Source organism: Somniosus microcephalus, chromosome 15, assembly GCF_052327205.1.
Source record: "Somniosus microcephalus isolate GS21.2 chromosome 15, FLI_Smic_1.0, whole genome shotgun sequence".
In the NCBI taxonomy this organism is placed as follows: Eukaryota; Metazoa; Chordata; class Chondrichthyes; order Squaliformes; family Somniosidae; genus Somniosus; species Somniosus microcephalus.
The window spans coordinates 63524450-63545564 of NC_141001.1; the positions used below are offsets into that span (position 1 = coordinate 63524450).

The 21115-nt window shown below is 41.4% G+C and overlaps 1 protein-coding gene across 4 annotated transcripts; it reads right to left on the reverse strand.

Moving 5' to 3' along the window:
• Window positions 1–2444: 2444 nt before the first annotated feature.
• On the reverse strand, window positions 2445–9838 carry calca (calcitonin/calcitonin-related polypeptide, alpha). 4 transcript variants are annotated; one of them, XM_086007896.1, is made up of 5 exons: window positions 9606–9832; window positions 8161–8250; window positions 6927–7061; window positions 4073–4251; window positions 2445–2997 (listed from the first exon to the last, which is right to left on the reverse strand). In XM_086007896.1, exons 2-4 carry the CDS (start codon window positions 8244–8246, stop codon window positions 4089–4091), a joined length of 384 nt encoding a protein of 127 aa, XP_085864022.1. In that variant the 5' UTR covers window positions 8247–8250; window positions 9606–9832; the 3' UTR covers window positions 2445–2997; window positions 4073–4088. The 4 variants fall into 4 exon arrangements, with proteins under 4 accessions (XP_085864022.1, XP_085864023.1, XP_085864021.1 ...); XM_086007897.1 differs by having other exon boundaries at window positions 4073–4248; window positions 9606–9831; XM_086007895.1 differs by lacking the exons at window positions 2445–2997; window positions 4073–4251 and adding an exon at window positions 5518–6114 and having other exon boundaries at window positions 9618–9838.
• Between the last annotated feature and the right edge of the window lie 11277 nt (window positions 9839–21115).

Sequence of the window (21115 nt, forward strand, 5' to 3'; positions counted from 1 at the left end):
TGAGATATGTTTCTCCAAGGAGGTGACAGTGGATAGAGAGTTTACTTCAAACACTTTCAAACTGCATAATGCTCAAAAGTGGGTGCCAAATCATGAAGGCTCCAGCTTCTAAGATTGGGAAGTGAGCAGCTGTGATATGGTAGGTTTGATACCACTTTTGCAGCAATCCAACATACTTACCTGACGTGATAGCCGCTCTCCGGGAACCTCGTTAAAAACCTGGTAAAATGGTAAGTACATGGGGAAATGATGCTTAATTACCTTTTAACAAGCTTTTAAGTCTCTAAATTGGCTGACCCGCTGCTTGGTGTCAGGTCTGTTCAGGGATGACAGACCCCACACTTGGGAAACTGACATGGAGGCGGATTTACAGCGGGATACCGACCCGCTGTCAATCTTTGTGATTTTGACAGCGGACCCACCTCCAAACCCGCACTCTGAGCGCCAGTAAAATTCTGGCCATCGTGTGCCAGTTTAAGATCTCATCCCGAAAGACAGTGGGGGATTATTTTCATTTTGAGCACATATCGTGTTCAGGTGGGGCAAGCACTGTGCCCACCCAAAGGAGTCGGTGTGAGGCCATGCCATTTTCGCAGCTGGACGAGCGGGGCAGCAAATTTTGAAGAGTTGCTGCAGCACCTTAAATGGAGGGGTGAAAGTATTGGTAGTGAAAGGACGCACCAGTTTTGAATAGCGTGCAAAGATTTTGTAGCAAGGAGGTTAATTATGGAAACCTTTAAGCCTCAAAACCCAGAAACAACTGGCATAAAACCTGACGGACGTTGCCCATGTTTCGTGGGCGGAAACAGCCAACAGGACTATTGGCTCTCTGCCAACATTACAAAGATAACAATAAAATGTTTAAAAGTGCGAACCACCTGGGAATTTTTTCAATCAGTTAGTTGTACTGCAGCCAAAGTGGTGTGATACTACCTCCTCATAGCCTCATATCACTTCCTAAGATTTGATTTAGATAACTTCACACCCATGTTATACTCCAAATCCAAAATCACTGCTGAGGCAAAATGTGTAGAATAAACACATCCAATGGGACCACAGTAAAAGAGATGTTCTGATGCATTTACACTGCAGGTTTAGTATCAGTGTGAAACAGCTTCAACGTCACACTGATGCCAAGCAAGCATTGTAAACCCAGAACCAGGGCCCAACAGAGTGACACTTCTTGGAGTGATAGTCTATCAGCCCTTCAGTTTGACACCGCTTAGAGCACAGGTCCAATGTGGTGTCAAACCTGGTTGACAAAGTGCACAAGAGATTCACTGGACCCCTGAGCAATTTGTAAGCCAACCCGACCTTAATTCTCCTCTCTAAACAATTAGGGACTGAATTTCCACCGGGTTCTCCTACTCATCCGCCGTAACTTCAGCGGAAGAACGGCGCAACACCAGGAAAAATGTCGTAAACGGTGCCCTTCCACCAATATTACACGGGACAAGCTGGAACACTCCCTGAGATGTCTAGCTTTTGGGAGATAGTTCTACCCAAATCACTATCCAGATATGGGGTGGAGTTCCCTCCTGAACAGAACACAGCCAAGCACCAGCCAAGAAATGTAAACTCGCCGAGCTGGAACCGACGGTAGCTACCGGGAGCTGCAGTGTAAATACAGCCATAACTGTACGCCAAATACATCAACGGTGGTAGTCGGGCTGAACTGGGATACGCATTTTGTGTTAAAGAAACTCTCGCCTTTTGGTAAAATGGATTGATCTGGAGCGGAGATTAGTGGACCATTTGTTAAATTTTACATTTAATAAAGTTGTGTCTGTCATTCTCTGGAAGTCCATTTGCCCGGGGCGTGTATACTGCTGTATAATGTGTGATTATTACTTCTTACCAGCGGTATGTCTACATCCGTGTCCCTCTTGTAAGCAATTGTTTTGGGGCGGAGGGGTCGGACAGCTGTATCCCCCGCTGGAGAAGTTTCACTAGTTTGACTGATTTGTTCAAGACGAACAGAAAATCTCAAGCAGTGAGATGTAATTTCATGGGAACCTGTGAAGCATGTTAAGCTGAGGCGCCCAAACTAACTTCAGATAGCAAGAGCAGTGGGTCGTGTTCCCCAAACGTTGTAGGAACTGTACAGGAACCCAGGTGAGCAATATTTAACTTTAGTTACTTAAAAAGGAGTGCGCCAATAGGCTGTGTAGACGACATTAAGTTATAATTAATTGTTATTAGTATTACCACGCTTTTATTTGTAAAGGTTTGAACGGGAACTAAATGTTAGCAAATGGCTAAATGGGAGGAACGAAAATAACATTGCCATCTCTTCTCGATCTCTCATTCTGATTTGCTGCCTACAGGAGCCAATGGGGAGAGGCTGCACATCACTGCAATGAACTCAGAAAGTCGGCCTCCTTCACAACAAACTGCCCCGTCTGACCAAGATTCCGGCCAATTAAAGTATCCCAACGTCAATGTATCGAAAATATTTTAATCTTGCGGATTTCACAATTGATACAATATTTAAGGTGTCATTAATATACTGTACAATCATGTAATTTATAGCGTTTTACATCAAGGCACAACACACTGTATATTACATACATGCCTTGAGAGGCAACATTTACTGGATCCCCGAGATACTGAAGAGTGCTGTCGAGACCAAGTTCTAACAGCACAGAGCTGGAAGTCACATTGCACATTGTGCCCAAGCGTAATTAAATAATATAATATATACACTCACGCCATCACTTTTATTTCAAATATAATTAGATATAAAACGTGATGTAATGTAAAAGTCAAGTTTTGCTGTACGATACATTTAGGAAGTGCTTTATATAATAGTAACGAGGATTAACAGGATGGGAAATTGGGACAAAACTAAATAAGTTTGGACTGTAACGTTAAGACGATGTGAAGTAAACATTTCCAATCTTTATTGTTCTCCGTGCTTCTGCGATGAAGGAAGCGAGCCAAGCGACATCTAATCGGGAGTGAAAGAACTTTGCCTCGTCAGTTACTGTTGTCTGCCTGCAAGACACAAAGGTACAGGAGACTCAGTACTTGAACTATTTACTTCATTTGTTTGCAGGATACGAGCAGGTTTAGGGTATTTTCTGAATACAATATTCAGTTCCGAAGGCTTTCCAACTTCGTGGAGTTTATTTTAATAGTACTCCAGAAGTGTAGCAATACACGGTTCATTTTACAACCGTTAGAGTACACTGGTTATATTGCTGTATTATTTCCAGATCAAACTTGTTATAATCTATGTATGGTGTATAGAAAGTTGGAGTAGGAATCCAAGCCTGTTAGAGCATTATATCGTCAACGTATATTAAAAGGGCCGCGTAAAATACTCCCAAATGGTCAATCACGTCTCACTGTAGGATCAAGGCCAATATTACTATTGAAAAGGATTATATATTTGTCTTTTGGCTGATTTTTTTAGATAATAAAAATATTCAGCTGTCTACGATCTTGGCGAAGTAGAAATGTTGCTCCATTTATTTGATTTGTCTCCCAGCTGACAATGACTGTCCCCAGAAATGGCCATGAATGTTTGACCTGAGCTGGTGGATATAATTGTGAGTATTGTCATCTGACATTCTGTTGTACTCGAACTGCAGCAGAAAATAACTCGGGTGAAGTTGAGCGTTTCTTTCTTAAGCACATTTAGAAATTAGTTCAACTGATCCGTTAGGCATCGGAGTAGACATTAATAGTAATCAGGATTAACACAGACCTTGAAACAAGTACTGCCGTGTACGACAATGTAACATTATGACTGAAATCAAAAATTATACTGGGTAAACTTTTATGTTTATTCAATCAAGACTGTACAAAATAATCCTCTGTAACCTGCCCCCCTTCGCCAAATCTATAATCGCGTTGCTACATTTAGTTGAAACATCATGTAAACTAGGTTACTAACAATAACAGGTTTGGCATTAAGATGCGAACTGCTTCTAGTGGTTGTGGATTATTGTCAATAGCGTGCAATATTTTATCATTTTAACCAACAATTATACTGTCTCTACACAAGAAACATGCAACATTCGATGCTGATACAATATTCGCTAACAGCGGAGAAGCAGTTCATTACCAGTTCCCTGAATAATCTACATCTGAACGTTCCTTCTTCGCCTTCCGAAAGCATTGGCCCCTACGTCGGTTGGGACAAAGTCGCTGCTGCCCATCCCTCCTGTCCGGCTGAGGAAGTCGGCCAGGCGGTGAGTCGCACAGGTGGCCGTTTTGCAGGCTCGCTTCTCCACAGGAACACTGCTTCACAGATGGAAACAAAACCACTGATCAGGCTAAAGGCAGACACATGTAAGCCAAAGCATTATCCCTGCCCCTTCAATCCATTTGTTGCGGATAGACTCGGGGTCTGCATAACGGGTAAAAGGTAATATTAAACCCTTTTACATAGACTTTACAACACAAACAGGCCATTCGGGCCAACTGGTCCATGCATTATGCTCCACACGAGCCTCCTCCTACCCTTCATCTAATCCTATCAGAATATCCTTCTATTCCTTTCTCCCTCCTGTACTTATCCAGGTTTCCCTTAAAAGCATCTATGGCATTCACCTCTGTAGTTGACCTAGATGGGCTATGCATGAACGTAAACGATCAGAAGTCACACAACTATTGACTTTGATGCCCAGCTTTTATTAATTCAGTGCTGTGATCTACTGACAGGTGGTTCGGATGCTTAAACACTTAATGCAATCTAAGCAGGAAAAAGATGCGAATTAAATTTGTACTAAGATTGCCGTCTGCATTGTACATATATCAGACGTTGGGTTCTGGCCATAGACTTGGGGCCTTGAGAGAGACGGGAACTCTCACTGAACAGCTGTGGGGAGTCGAAGGGACACAAAGAATCTAAGCTAGAAACAACGAAGATAATAAGGGTGTCTACGAAAAGAAATAATGAAAATATTGAGTTACAAAAGTAACCTATGCTAATTGAAATGGAAAGATTACAGCTAGTCAAAGTGCTTGAAATAATATGCTGTAATTTCCATTTCTGTGGTCTGAGGATGTCTGGAATCTAACCCATTTGTCAATTTATGGGAAGGAGGTGACAGTGCTTTTGCCAATCTGAGAGCTCTCAGATTTTTATACTACCCAACTCTACCCCTACAGAGTAAGATCCTTCAACTGAGGGGGCACTGTGGGACTGCGTGACCTCATAGAAAAAATAAAAGGCATTAAAAGTCAAGAGAAAAATGAATTCTTACCTGATAAACGTTTTAAAATGTGTTTCCATTTAGCGTTTATTACGTCAAATTGAAGGTTACACAAGAATACTATGAACACTGCCTCTATATTAGCAGTCTAACTCTACATTATTTAAACACTAGTCATTTTCCTTAGAATTGTATTAATTTAAAATGCTAGTGTTTTTAAAGTTACAACTGAATGCCATTACTTTATCAATATTATTCAGTTGCAATTAAACATTTTAACCTTCATTTATGATGAATATAAAACGTACTTTTGACTTTAACTAATTTACCAAAGACACTGATAACATTGGGCATTAAAAAAGTTGCTCATCTAATCAGAAGTGGTAATGTGGAAAAGTGAAACATTTTACACTACTGATTAAGCCATTGTACGTAGAATTCTTCAGTCTAATATATAATAATAGAAAAGAAGTTCCTGGTAGAAAAATAAGTTTATTGAACAAAGACCCATGTAATGCACGAAGAAGCATTCATTTAATGTCACACTGTATAGCCACAGAAGGTGGTAAAACTATATAATGAGAAAATCAGTTTTAAAGCTAAAGTAATTGCTCATTAAGGTTAATGTACTATTCTAATTTATGTCCATGTCTAGCATTCTGTGTCAACAATTGAGGCGGGAAAAAACATAGCACTTTATCAGGCTGTTTGTCGTTCAAGCATTTGAGATCCATGCATCACAACAAACGATTAGTTGCTTTCAAATGGCTCTCCGTAGTTTGCATAGCGTTGGTTTTCCAGCTCAGTGAGAATGTTCCTTTTCTTGCCAGGAGTTGCCGCTCCTACGTCAGTGCGCTGGATGGTTTGTAATTTGTGCAATTCCTGGGACAACTTTCCCACCACACAAGTGCTCAGACTCGTGCATCGTTTGACAATGGGTCTATCCAAGCTGCAGAAAAACATGCAAAAACAATCTCATAATAACGCATGCGGGGTCATGCAGTTCAAGCTATGTGTACGCATAGCCATCACAATTTCATGTAACCAGCAAGCAACTGTAACATGCAAAATTATCTGCATTGAGAACTTACTAGTCACAATATAATGCTGGGTACTGGTTATTATATCAGGGTGCCTTGCAAAAAAGGATGGCCATGCGTTTTTTGTTTCTTGTCGGTTCGAAACTGAACAACAGCTTTTTGTAAAGTTTATTCATGCATTTTCTCCAGGGTGCTGAAACAAAACCCGCTTTCATATCTTTAATGAACATGCATAACATTTGCACCCCATCAAGCATTCGTTTCATACTCGTTAATTTGCAAGCATAACTTAACTTCTCCAACATTTCTCCCATGCAAGGTTAAGACACAGAACTGAACTTCTCTTTAACACAGTATGTCGCTTATTAAAAACATACCTTTTGATCACAATCCTCCTTTAAAAAAACAACCTATTCAATTCCTCAACATTTCAAAAATGTACCCCATTGTGGTGATTTATGGGAGATAGTTCTGGCTGATTCGTGGGGAAACGCATTAAAAACCAAGACTCAGCTGCGACTGTTAATACGAGAAAACAATAGAACTGCACTTTTCTTTGACTATCTCTCTAATCAACATCTGCTGATCTAAGAGCAGGGGCACTTCTAACAGGTGTGAAAATACACTCTTTGTATTATTTAGTAAGTAGCAAGTCTCAAACAGTATCACTCAATCGTACCTGGAACTTTTTAGTGCAACACAAATGAATGTGTTACCTTACCTATTCGCATCGGGCACTTGTTGCTCCAGTTCCTCTACCATCATCTGCATGAATTCCTTCACTAGCGCATTCAGTAATCGTCGGACTTCGTAATCATTGAGCGCCACTCTGTCTGTCGATGACTCCAGCATAGATCTAAATCAGAACCTCGCAATGAGTAGTGATACATTTGTTTTTATATACAATCAATAAATGATCATTGCCAATTCCACTGTCGCTACAGTACAAAAGCCTGGACATAGAATGCCGTCCTAACTAATACTGTAGGATGTTGGGATCATTGTAAACCTGACCATTCAATAATCACTGCAAGAGTACAGTTTCGGTTCTGTTGCGTTGGTTATGCAACTCGCAGTGTTTGATTTATTAGCACTAAACTCAGGACTTGGCTCAATGGCAGCACGCTCGCCAGAGTCAGCATTCAAGCTGCACTCGAGGTTTGAGCGCATAATCTAGGCTGACACTCCAGTGCAGGAGTACTGCACTGTAGGAGGCGCTGTCTTTCAAATCAGACCTTAAACCCCTCTGTCCTCGCAGGTGGATTTATAAAAATCACTCATCACACATCCCTAAAAACAGATGATCTGGTCATTTACCTCATTGCTGTTTGTAGAATCTTGCTGTGCCCTATTGGCTGCTGGTTTCCCTACATTACGACAATGGTGACGGCGCTTCACCGACTGAGGCGTTTTGGGACACCACGATATGGTCAAATGTTCCCTATAAATGAAGTTCTTGCTCCCGCTAAACTCTAATCCTTGAGTACAAGAGTGTGCCCCATATTTGATCCCAATTACAGCCAAACCACTTAAAGAAACCTGAATATTTAGTTGCCTTAATGTCAAAATTTCCTTTGCAGCTTTACTGCTTTTAGTAACTCTACCTGACCGACTGCTTTCAAAATTCTCTCATTGTTGTTTTCTTCCTTGTAACTTGCAAGCGAATAAACTCATTAATAAAACAGTTTAAATGTGAATATGCACATTGCTGTATTAAATTTGAGGTCCATATCTAAAACATTCCTCAAAATAAACCCGAACAAAATGTTCACATTTCCCGCCGTCGACCTCACTTTTCACTTGCTTGGGGTGGTGTTAAATTTTACTGATGTGACTGCATTGGAGTCAATACTTACTGGCCAACTAAGTTAGTCGGATGAAATAGTGTAGCCCTTCCCCAACAGAGATCCGATTAAACTACACGAGAGAAAAGATAGAATAATCCTGATGCCTACCTGACAGGGACTGCGTGGGAGCTGTTTATCTGACATACAAAAACAGCATAAACCACAAGGAAAGCGGAGATCTTCAGCAGAACCATGTTTCTGCGGGAGAGACAAAGGCATTATTACCCAATCCATAGTCCATTGCACAGCACCTCTCAGACTGTCACACTAGAGCGCCACTCCAAGGCACTCAGCATTACTTCGGCCAAATTACATTTGGAGTTTCCCAATCTCTTCGGGACTGAAGCACGAAATTGTTGGCGTGGTACCCAACACAATTAATAAAAGAATATAGATATGTGAATAAGAGGCAAAAGGAAGAGAAAAAGCATTCCGCAGAAAATTAAAGGCAAGAAACTTAAAACGTGCTGTTACCCAGACTCGTAAAGTCAAAAACGGTGGGAGGGGTGATGTTTCTACATACTGACCACGTCTTTTAGGGATTCTGACATTTTCCTGAGCTATACTATTGTATATTATTCAATGGATGAAACTTGACAAGACTGGAACTACTCAGTTAAGTAATGGATTGTGTAATGAATTGTCGATGCTACTGATGGTTTTAGAGCTTAGCTTCAAGCATCCAAATTCAACTAAATAACGACAAGGCTGTAATCGTGGAATATCGGACTGATGATTTATTCGAAATCGACAATGTAGCTTTCCCTTTTCCCACTCACATTTTAGCCGTGGCTGGTCTACAATGATTACCCTGCAACTACCTTCAGAAAAGACAGAAGCAAGACTCCAGACACCAGGTTTCAAACCAAGACAGCAGAAGGAAACCAGGTATGCATGCATCAGTGGGAAAAACAAATACAAAATGTTCCTGTAAAAATTAGTTCAAACTTATGTAAATAAAACATTTATATTTGTTATAACTGGCGCTTGCTAAAATTGATGCAGGCAATAATGATGATTTATACTTTAGCTTTATATAAAATATGGTCATACAATATTATCGCGGCTAGAAATCCTTCCACCACTTCATACAGTTCCCCAAAGGGAACAGTGTGAAGACACGAACGACGACGATACAATATCACCAAAAACGATAAAGGACTATTGAAACGCGAAATTAAAGCAAATCTGAAACTAAGGATAACAAGAATAAATTAAATAGACGATGCAGTGAGGAACAATCGCATCTACTGGCCGCATTACGACGTTTCTATAGGAATACATGTATTAGTGAATAAAAACCAATGTAGTTGTCATCCTGATTTCCAGTCGGTTATATGCATTTCTCTGGTTATAAACACAAAAGCAGATTTATTGAAATTGATTTCCAATCTACCCGAAATGACTTAAAACGGACCAAAGTTTCGACAGAATTGCAGAAGTACAATGGAAGTGTAGCAAACCAAAGGAGTGCAGACAAAACAAAATAGCGAACGTCTTTTTCATATTTTTCAAAACGTGCAGAAACTACTATCAAAATAGCATGCTCTTACCTTGAGACTCACTTTTGCGAAGAAATAATAAAGCAAGTTTCTTCTTTAACTTAGCTTTTGTAATTCTGGTACTGTTGGTTGCTGACCGCCCATCCTTTTATAGCTCACGCTGCTGGCTCTGTGTGTGTTCAGTGAGTGGGTGTATGATCGTCAACAATCTGCCAATCATCAATCTAACCTGCAAGAATATACCAATCAGCGCAGGGCTGGCGGCTGGCTCCGCCAATGACGTCGTTGTTCGCTGGCGCTTCATTCACAAAGTTATATATCACGTGAAACAGTCAATACAGGTTTACTTGCATTGAGGTCATTTAACGTAAAGCAAATCATACGATTAATGAACCGTCCAGAAAACCATCTCGATCAATTAGTATTTTATGGTTTCTAAAAATGTAACATTACGTGACTTCTAAATGCCAAGAGTCTGCTTGGTCGGCAAAGAAAGCAAAAATCGGTCACTTTGTGTCGAGCGACATCTGCTGCTCCACTCACATATTGCAACGGTGTAAATCTGCCGCATCATATTCACAGGACAATTATATTTGCTATTGCTTCTTCATACTTCCAAATACGAACTCGAATATGGATTCGGTCGAGAGATACTACCGTTATTTTAAAAAATTGCAATAATCCGTTTCCCTTCCTGAGATGCATCTTCCTTTTATGTAAATTGCATATTGAAACTGACAGCAAAAGGCGCGGATGCCGTCAGACTAACGGCAATATATTTTATAGTTGTATTTTGTAAAACTAAGTGTCCCGTTTAAAAAGTGAAAAACAAGTTCAGTTAAGATATCACGGTACTGTTTATCCGTTCAAAAAATCCATTTGCAGCTGTTCAGAAAGACAACTTTTGAAAAGCCTGTGCAGGTTGCTAAAAGACTAACAGATAGATGCTAGTTTCTGATTATTGACCCGTACAACTACACCCATTGCAGAGAATGGATAATAGCCCCGTAATTCTCTATGTGCACCTAACGAAACAGGTTTACAACGGGCAAACTAGGCTTAATTTATATATTATTATGTATATATATAAACATAGCGACATTTCACTTAAATATATTTTCATATGTTTAGGAGAATTTGAACATGGACTGGCATTTAGGAGTAATAGCTTTATGTTAAATGTCATTGAACGGGGAAGTTCATGTAAGCAAAACAATAACTCACTTTAGTGAAAGTCTCGATAAATACTGGGTGCATAGCTTTCCGTTTTTATCTATCCCTTCTTTGTGCTTTTATCAGTTTGCATCCGTTCAATATATGAAAGCTAAGCTACTCGAGCTTTCTATTTGATCATATCTGCAGAATTGAAGTTTTCTAAAACTATTTACCCTAGTTGCAGAACCACAAATAAAAGGATTATATGAAGGAAAGGAACATCTAATCGTTATACTTAATTTGTACAATTACTATATTCGAACTGTAGAAAGGTTGGACGGGTTTAAGTTGATTGATCCGGAAACACTCTCAATTAAATCAAGAAAACTACTTATTTTGCCATAGCTTTCAGTTTGCTTTCATGAATAACAATCGTGTCATAATGCGTTTGACTAGCAAGTGCGCCTTACGTCATTTTAGTGATCCATTAGAGTGTCTGAGCTTCCAAGCAGCTGAGCTAAGTCGTACAGAAATAACTGCGCTCATAAATTACAGAGTCAGGGGAAGGCTGGACTCCGGGCTCTGCTACTTATATATAGGCTAATAACTGAAAGGCGAGGCTGATGTTGGAGTGGACTCGCTCGGTGAGCTCTCCGTAGTGCTGAAAGGTCGAGTGCTATCCACTTCCACTCTTTCTTATAACAATAGTGATAGCACATATCACATCGCTCCCCGGAGCCGTGGGGTTCGGTTGAACAAAGAGAATGTTTATTCAGTTAGCCATTAATTTAATGCCGAGGGATTATTTCTGTTTGCTTCTTGTTGACTGGCCGTGTCGATACTTAAGGACTGTGCAGCTGCAGGATGCGGATAATGATGATTACTTTATTTGGGCAAAAATGTGAGATGAACCTTCAAAAGGAAATAGGATGATTAAATAAAGCTGCGGCAAACTATTTTTAATAGGGATTAATCTAGCCGGGATGAAGGAGCCCATTAACTCGGCACTGTTAGTCTAAGTGAAGTTAAACACAGAATGTAAATATCGTTAAGAGAACAAACGGTGTGGTGAGCAGGGTCGTTGCTTTCGGAAATAAACTGCAAAGACAATTCGGCTCCCTCACGTGATCATAAATATGTAGCGCTCTCTTCAGATCGCCGGCGTTCTTCCTCAGGAGCCATTCATTTGGCAAAGAGGTTCCACGCAGTTTTTCCATTTGGGAAAGAGGCCCAGCACGGCAACTTTTGAAAATAGGTGTACTGCTTTGGTCGAACCCGGCGCAGAGCTAAGCCGGCTAAATGCAATCCCCCTCTCTCTCGCTCGCTCTTTCTAAAACCCTAAACACAAATGAAGGAATGATGGTTGGACATTAATTTCAATGAATGGGAGCCGAATTTCTTTCACTGTCTTTAGGAATTGGATTGATGATTTGTCAACCGCCGAAGAGATCAAACACTGAGTTTCCGTAATTTATTAGAAAATAAGAAATTGAAGTGTTTGACAGCGAGGAGATATAACCGGACAGATTGGATATTGGAATACTTAAAATATATTCATGGTGGGTAGAGCACAGTTATCAGTAAAGTAGTCTTGGATGTTTAAACAGTACTTAAATCTGACAATATCATTCATGTTTAAAAATTAAATAAGCCAATACTAATTATTTTCTGAAATGGAATATATCACGTGAAGGATTTTGAATGTTCTGTGCACATTTTCACATTATTCTTGAATTTGGTGCCATACTATCCGAAGGCTCCAGAGTTTGCTGGCGGGATTGGGTACTTGTCAGTTTCTGTCAGAGGCTAAAAGTGCTGTGTGATATTTGGCTCACAATAAAATCTATTTGTTATAAAGTACCTTTGTGTGTACAATTTCGCAATAAATGTGTGTGCTATCTATTCGCTTGCTACGTTTAGTTAAGTTGCCGTAAATTTTAAATAATGTCTACTATTTACTGAATAGTCCCGAGTCAACAACAAATGTATGCGAACGACAAACCGTGTCTGCAAATGTCTCCGATTAAAGTGTGTGAACGTTACTAGTTTGAGCTCCCTGGAACAGAACGAACCTCTTATTCATGATGACTATGGACAGTGTCTGACTAGCAACATTGAAACATGCCAGTCTGTTCGTTTGATTGGGATTAGATTTGAGTGTCTCTTTGAAGACAATTCTCGCAAGCAACACGGGTCATTTCATTCTTTTTCATTCTGCATTCACCGCACAGGTTCGGAGTCTGATCATTAATCCTATTGTTCCTGGTGAGCCACATACTGGACATACAGCATTTGAACCTTATTGCCCACATGTAATTAGCGGTTCCCGCTGTCCGTAAAAGGCAGTCCGCGTACCTGAGGGTCAGTTCATTTTCCTCAACTCCGGTTTGCTTCCTTCACTACCTGACGTTATTCAACTCATTTCAAATTCTGAGCCCGGTCAAAGTTACAAATTTCCCCTATTTAAGTATTCCATTAGACCATCCCCTTTTGAGAACATAATGAGGAAAATGAAATAATAACCAAGTATACGAGAAAAACTCCGAGTAAAACAATCTCAGTCACTTCGCAAGCTGCTGCTAAAGGGTTTAAGCACTGTGAAAAGTGCCAGAGTCTTTGCTTGGTGCCGGACGGGCACGGTGTGTATATAAAATTCCTGCCTCTAGATCATAATGTTAATAATTGTTGCCGTTGTCTGGATTTTTGATGCAGAGTATATGGCTCTTCAGCTTTCTGATCTTCAAAACCACAATAAACATTAAACATACAAAAAGGCGTTCAGTCAAATAAATAAGTTTCCTGCTACAACGTCTGGATCTTCTTTAACACCTGTCTCCTTATCTACATTTCCAATCCCACCCTGCACCATTCTGCCTCTGAAACATTCAGAGCCCCATCCAGCTTGGCGCTTTCGGCACGTTAATTAATGCCTTGGTTCAACCCCTAAATCAAATGTTTCTCATGACTGACCGTCTGGTTCCACCCCTCAAATATCCCAATGATCCATTCATTCCAAATCTGCCAAACCTCTTCTCTGCTGAATGACAATAGGGCTCTCCAGATACTGACAGTGGAGAAATGGTTCACGTTCATAGGGATTTGCCAATGGAAGTTACCCGAGATTGCAACTCCAAGTTCAATTAAGCCATTAACTTGAGGGTTAGCCAACCCCATATTTGCAGATTCCGGATACTGAAGTTGAATCATTTCTCCAAATTTCAAGTAAAACCTCAAACTGTCATGTTTTCAAGTTTCATGATACTGACCTCTCTTTGGAACGGAATTATCGTCATCTGGGGAACATAAAAATCTGTCAAATTCAATGCCCTAAATTGATAAAGGATACACAATTACACTATTATAACTGTAGCAGATTTCACCAGTGTCATCTACTCCTGTCTACTCTGAGACATCATTTTTGCTGGAAACCGTTCTGGGACCTCCTGAAAGTGAATCTAAACATTGAAGCATTGAGTAAACCCTTGTTTACTCGGGAGTCTTAGCGGATCTGCATCAAAGCAATTGGACAGATTTTGCACAGCAGAGGTCAGCGCTGTCTCTGGATAGGTCTGACGGCACGATTCGACATGGCGCAGGTCAGGCAGCCAAGATAGTAGGAGCCTGCTGCATTCTCCACAAGTTTGTTTTGGAGAGAGGAATTCAGCTGCAGGAGGGCAAGGAGTATCTGGAAACACTTCACAGAATCACAGAAACCCCACAGTGCAGATAGAGGCCATTTCAGCCCATCGAGCCTGCACCGACACATATCCCACCCGATCCCCGTAACCCCTACAGCAACACATATCCCACCCTATCCCTGTAACCCCACGTATTTAATCCCCCTAACACTAAGGGTCAATTTATCATAGCCAATCAACCTAACCCACACATCTTTGGACTGTGGGAGGAAACCGGAGCACCCGGAAATCTGCTACAGTGATCAGAATAATGCAGAGGATAAGAACATAAGAAATAGGAGCAGGAGCAAGCTGTTCAGCCCCTCGAGCCTGCTCTGCCATTCAATAAGATCATGGCTGATCTTCTACCTCAACTCCACCTTCCTGCACTATCCCCATATCCCTCGATTTCCTTAGTTTCCAAAAATCTATTGATCACTGTCTTGAATATACTCAGCGATTGAGCATCCGCAGCTCTCTGGGGTAGAGAAGTCCAAAGATTCACAACCCTTTGAGTGAAGAAATTTTGCCTAAATGGCTAAATGGCCGACCCCTTATTCTGAGACTATGACCCCGGGTTCTAGACTCTCCAGCCAGGGGAAACATCCTCCCAGTATCGACCCTGTCAAGCCCCTTATGTATTTTATATGTTTCAATGAGATCACCTCTCATTCTTCTAAAGTCTAGGGAATATAGGCCTAGTCTCCTCAATCTCTCCTTATAAGACAATCCCCTCATCCCAGGAACCAGTCTGGTGAACCTTCGTTGCACTCCCTCTAAAGCATGTATATCCTTCCTTAGGTAAGTAAACCCTATATAATTGTTGTAAGACTTATTTACGCTTATACTGCAATCCCTTTGTAATAAAGGCTAACATACCATTTACTTTCCTAATTGCTTGCTGTACCTGCATGTTAACTTTCTGTGATTTGTGTACAAGGACACCCACGTCCCTCTGAATACCAACATTTCCCAGTCTCTCACCATTTTAAAAAGTATTCTGCTTTTCTATTTTTCCTACCAAAGTGGATAACTTCACATTTCACATTATATTTGCCAAGTTCTTGCCCACTCACTTAGCCTGCCTATTTCCCTTTGTAGCCTCTTTGCATCCTCCTCACAACTTACATTCCCACCTAACTTTGTATTGTCAGCAAACTTGGATACATCCCCTCATCTATGTCATTGATATAGACTGTGAATAGCTGAGGCCCAAGAACTGATCCTTGCAGTACCCCACTAGTTACAGCCTGCAACCCAAAAATGACCCATTTATTCCTAATTTCTGTTTTCTGTTCGTTAACCAATCCGCAATTAATGCTAATATATTACCTCCAACCCCATGAGCCCTAATTTTGTGTAATAACCTCTTGTGTGTCACCTTATTGAATGCATTTTGAAAATCCAAATACATTGTATCCACTGGTTCCCGCTTATCTACCCTGTTAGTTACAACATCAAAAAACTCCAAGAGATTTGTCAAACACAATTTCCCTTTCATAAATCCATGTTGACTCTCACCAATTGTCTTATGATTTTCTAAGTGCTCTGTTGCCACCTCCCTAATAATAGATTCTTGCATTTTCCCTACTACTGATGCCAGGCTAACTAACTTATAATTCCCTGTTTTCTCTCTCCCTCCTTTCTTGAATATCCAGGTAATGTTCTTGTGCCTGAGCTGAGGAATGCTAGAAATGCTCTTATAAGAGACCTTCTCATGAGAGCTGATACTCTGATTCACCTTTTCATGGAATAGTGCAGACCCCCAATTCAGCTCATGACTACATCTTTCCACTATATTGAACAATGCTCCCTACCTTTTGTGGCAATCCCTCACTCTACACTTAAGAACGCCTCACTTTCTGAAGAACTCCTCGCTTTCTGATAAAACCTATCATTACATATGAATAAAGGCAGAGAGATAGTGTCACACCAAATTATTATAATGCCAGCTATATAACACTACTGTGTATGCTCAGTCATCACCATAATGCATCTAATGCCTCTCTTTTGTGATTTTGGGTGCCTTAAGACATTTAGCTAATCATGATTTTCTTTTAGATACTACGTGAGTACCAAAGAGGATGCCCAGTTGCTCTTTATAGCTTGGAACTTCTCTCTATTTTCTGTCCATTAACCAATCTTCAATCCATGCTAATATATTACTCCTAATCCCATGAGCCCTAATTTTGTGAAATAAGCTCTTGTGTGGCAAGAATAACATAAGAACATAAGAAATAGGAGCAGGAGTAGGCCATTCGGCCCCTCGAGCCTGCCCCACCATTCAATAAGATCATGGCTAATCTGATCTTGGCCTCAACACCACTTTCCTACCCCCTCCATAACCCTTGACTCACCTATAGCTCAAATCTATGTCTATCTCTGCCTTGAATATATTCAATGACTCTGCCTCCACAGCTCTCTGGGGTAGAGAATTCCAAAGATTCATGGCCCTCTGAGAGAAGAAATTCCTCCTCATCTCCGTTTTAAATGGGTGACCCCTTATCCTGAAACTGTGCCCCCTAGTTCTAGATTCCCTCACGAGAGGAAACATCTTCCCTGCATCTACGCTGTCAAGCTCCCTCAGAATCTTATATGTTTCAATAAGATCACCTCTCATTCTTCTAAACTCCAATGAGTATAGGCCCGTCTTGCTCAACCTTTCTTCATAAGACAACCTTTGCATCTCAGGAATCAGCCTAGTGAACCTTCTCTGAACTGCCTCCAATGCAAGTATATCCCTCCTTAAATAAGGAGACCAAAACTGCACACAGTACTCCAGGTGTGGTCTCACCAGCGCACTGTACAGTTCTTGGGGTGGTGAAGTTGCATTGACATCTTCTGCAACATCCATCTATACTTCCTGAGCTATTCGCTTATAGGACGTGCTAGACAAAATGTGTTTGTATACTTCATTCCCCTTGCAATAAAGGCCAACATTCCATTTGCCTTCCTAATTACTTGCTATACCTGCATGTTAACTTTTTCTGTTTCATGTACAAGGACCCCCAGATCCCTCTGTACTGCAGCATTATGTAGTCTCTCTCCATTTAAATAATAATTTGCTTTTTTAGTTTTCCTACCAAAGTGGATAACCTCACATTTTCCTACATTATACTCCATATGCCAAATTTTGCCCACTCACTTAGCCTATCTATATCCCTTTGGAGATTCTTTGCGTCCTCCTCACAACTTGCTTTCCCACCTATCTTTGTATCATCAGCAAATTTGGCTACATTACACTCAGTCCCTTCATCCAAGTCATTAATATAGATTGTAACTAGGTGAGGCCCCAGTACTGATCCCTGTGGCACCCCATTCATCCCGATTCTTTGTTTTCTGTTAGTTAGCCAATCCATCTATCCATGCTAATATATTACCCCCAACCCCATGAGCTCTTATCTTGTGCAGTAACCTTTTATGTGGCACCTTATCGAATTCCTTCTGGAAATCCAAATACACTACACCTACTGGTTCCCCTTTATCCACCCTGCTCGTTACATCCTCAAAGAACTCTAGTAAATTTATCAAACATATTTTGTGTAGCACATCCTATAAGTGAGTGGCTCAGGAAGTATAGATGGAAGTTGCAGAAGATGTCAATGCAACTTCACCACCCCAAGAACTGCCACACAGTGCAGGGCAAGGTTCAATAGTTTGAGAAAACATATGAAACTGGCATTACTTATGAGGATACTTGCCCTGCCTTTACCAACCTTCTGCTGCCACCTCTCAAGGGTATCTCAAGGTAAGTCAAGGCGCTGTTGCCAATCCATATCCTCTACCACTCATAGAGCCTTCACCTCCAGACCTCTCATACTCTTTCTCTGTCAGCATCTGGGTGTCAAGGAAACTCTCATATGCAAAGGGCAATCTCTGTAAACATTCAAGTATCATCTGAACTCACAATCACTCTCACAAAGCCTACTACAAGAGCTTCTGAAGAAAATCGGGCAGAGTGCAAAATGGGCTACCGATGTGCTATCGCCCATTTTGCCCTACCACCCAAGACAAATTTCAACCTCAATCTGCCTGCACCTCGCATCCTCATTGGATGCATGCACTTAAAGGGGGGAAAAAGGTCTACATGACACATTCACATTCCTTCAACCATCCGGAATTCACATTCCATTTGGCCTCTCAGATGGATGTAAAAGATCCCATGGCACTATTTCAAAGAAGAACAGGGGCGTTCTCCCCAGTGTCCTGTCCAATATTTAAACTTCAACCAACATCACTAAAACAGGTCATCTGGCCATTATCACATTGCTGGTTGTGGGAGCTTGCTGTGTGCAAATTGGCTGCTGTGTTTTCTACATTACAACAGTGACTACACTTCAAAAAGTACTTCATTGGCTGTAAAGCACCATTTGGGATGTCCTGAGGTCATGAAAAGCACTATATAAATGCAAGTTTTTCTTCTTTCAACATCTCTCCAAAAAGAGAAAGGTAGCATACAACCACTGACAGAGAACTACAACTGGGGGAGTCCATATGAACAGGAAGCTTTGCAAATAATCGGTCGGCAAAGAGGTGGTTCTGTGGAAGAGAGCGAGGTTGAAGATGAGGTGGCAGCAGAAGGGTCCTCATAAGTAGTGTAAGCTTCATGTGCTATCTCAGAGTTTTACAATGCTCCCTTATTTCACCCGCTATTTCTTCAAGCGCAAATGTTACTAAGTGCATAGCTAAACAACTTCTACTGCATTTCACATCACAAAGGATGCCATGGACGAAGAGGTCGCCCACTCCGATGACCACTCAGTCACTTCCTGAGACACAGCCACATCTGCAGTTACTGTCACTGTAGCACCAATTCCGCCGTGGCATCTTAACTGTGCAAGCACCAGAACAAACACCCACCTGGGAGGAAGTAGTTAGTGAGTCAAAATGGTTTTACCAGATAAAGCACTGAGCATGACTGAGAATGAAGATCTGAGAGCAGAAGAAAGGGAGAGTGCTGTCTCTCTGTGGTGTGTGAAGAAACTATTGTCCAGATCCATAAATCAGGGCAAGTCTTCAAAAGAGCTACGATTGGGGAGCATCAATGCCATTTGGAGGCAATGGCGGTGATTTCCATGCATATGGTGGAGATGGTAGAGAAGTGGGATGAGTCCACCACCCACATCCACAGAAAAATGCAGAAGGTTTCCCATGACCACTTGGCAGAGCGTGGCAGTCCAGGAGATTCCAGCAACAACAAGGCGCCAGGAAGAAGTACTGAGGACAGTTTCTGGAGTGGCAATGGAAGTCAATGGAGATAACAATGGGGAGAGATGTAAACCAGGCTGCCAACTTGCTACCACCCATTTTACACTATCGCACAAAGTCAAGATCCACCCCAACCTGAGTACATCGGTGATCACCACATAAGCTCACGCTTATGGTTTGTGTTGCTGAGCTTCTGAGAGACCAGCAATGGTGCAACTTGTGACCTACCTCAACACATTTAAAACAACTGATGTCATTGTCTCCAGAGCTCTGCCTTCTGCTTGGCTGCTTCCCACAAGCCTCACCAGGGCTAGGCTGAGCAGCTGGCTTGCTGAGTGACCCAGATTCTTAAATTGTCTGGAACTATTTCCAGTAATTTGTTGCTTAGCATTCATTGGCAAAGATCTTCATAGTCTGTTACACCTTTGCTTTTGTAGGGGTTCGCAAAAATCCCCTCAGTCCCCGAAGATCGGGAAATATTAATCTACATCGTGGAAATTGCCTCTGGGTTGGACAATGTTTTAAACATACCCAGAATTGCAGGGGGGCTGCGTTGAGTTGGGCAGCATGTGGACAACACCGAAATTGAGTAACTTCATGGAAAAATTTGCACACTTTAAGACAGCACATTTTAGTAAAAAAAATGTACTCTTGAGTTTTGAACTGTGTAAATTGCAAAGGGATAAAAATGGCCATCAGAAAGCATGGCCAAGGACAAAGGCGTGTATGTCTGTGAAAAGGGGAGGATCAAGCAATGGCAGTCAAATTCTGTCAATCAAAAAGGGGAGTTTCCCCTCCCTGCTGACAATCGATGTTTGTTTACTGAAACTGTTGCCTTGTTGACATAAAGGATTATCCACTTAGGCTGCAGTTTTGAGTGACCACAAGAGAATCAGTTTCTGTTTACATAGTAATCCAACCCCATTCAAAACCCATCAGGGTGAATGGAGATGGTTCGAAGGCTCAGCACAGACTTTTGAAAAAGGCACTCAAACTGAGGAAGGGAACAGTTTAGACTGAATGGGTTTGAATCACCCATCCCAGACAATAGGGCAGTTGGATCCCTTTTGTTAGCCCAGAAAACTCCGGATGTGGGCAGGAACATTTCGGCCCCAGAATGAAGACACATTCAAACCACCCCAAGCTTTATTCGAAACCCATTCCAGACAATGGGAGCAGTTTGGCCACTGGGAAATAGCCCGTTTGAATCAGCCAATCATGGCCTTTCTCTTGTGTTCGAACTTTTCGGCGCGAATTTGCACACAGACCTTTTCAGCGCCAAAACAGCAGGAGCTCCCAGGATATAAAGATAGCTTCTCAGAAGCATATCTCTCTCTCTTACTCTTTGGACCACAGGTGAGCAGGCTTCTGACTCCTCGACAAGGCAGCCTAGTGAGAAGTAAAGGGGTGGTAATTTAAGGGAAATGTTCTAAGATTGTAAGGTTAACATTGTAGCCATTTATCCCTCATTTTTGCCATCTGCCTTCCCCTGTTAAGCAATTTTAACTGTTGTATTGATCG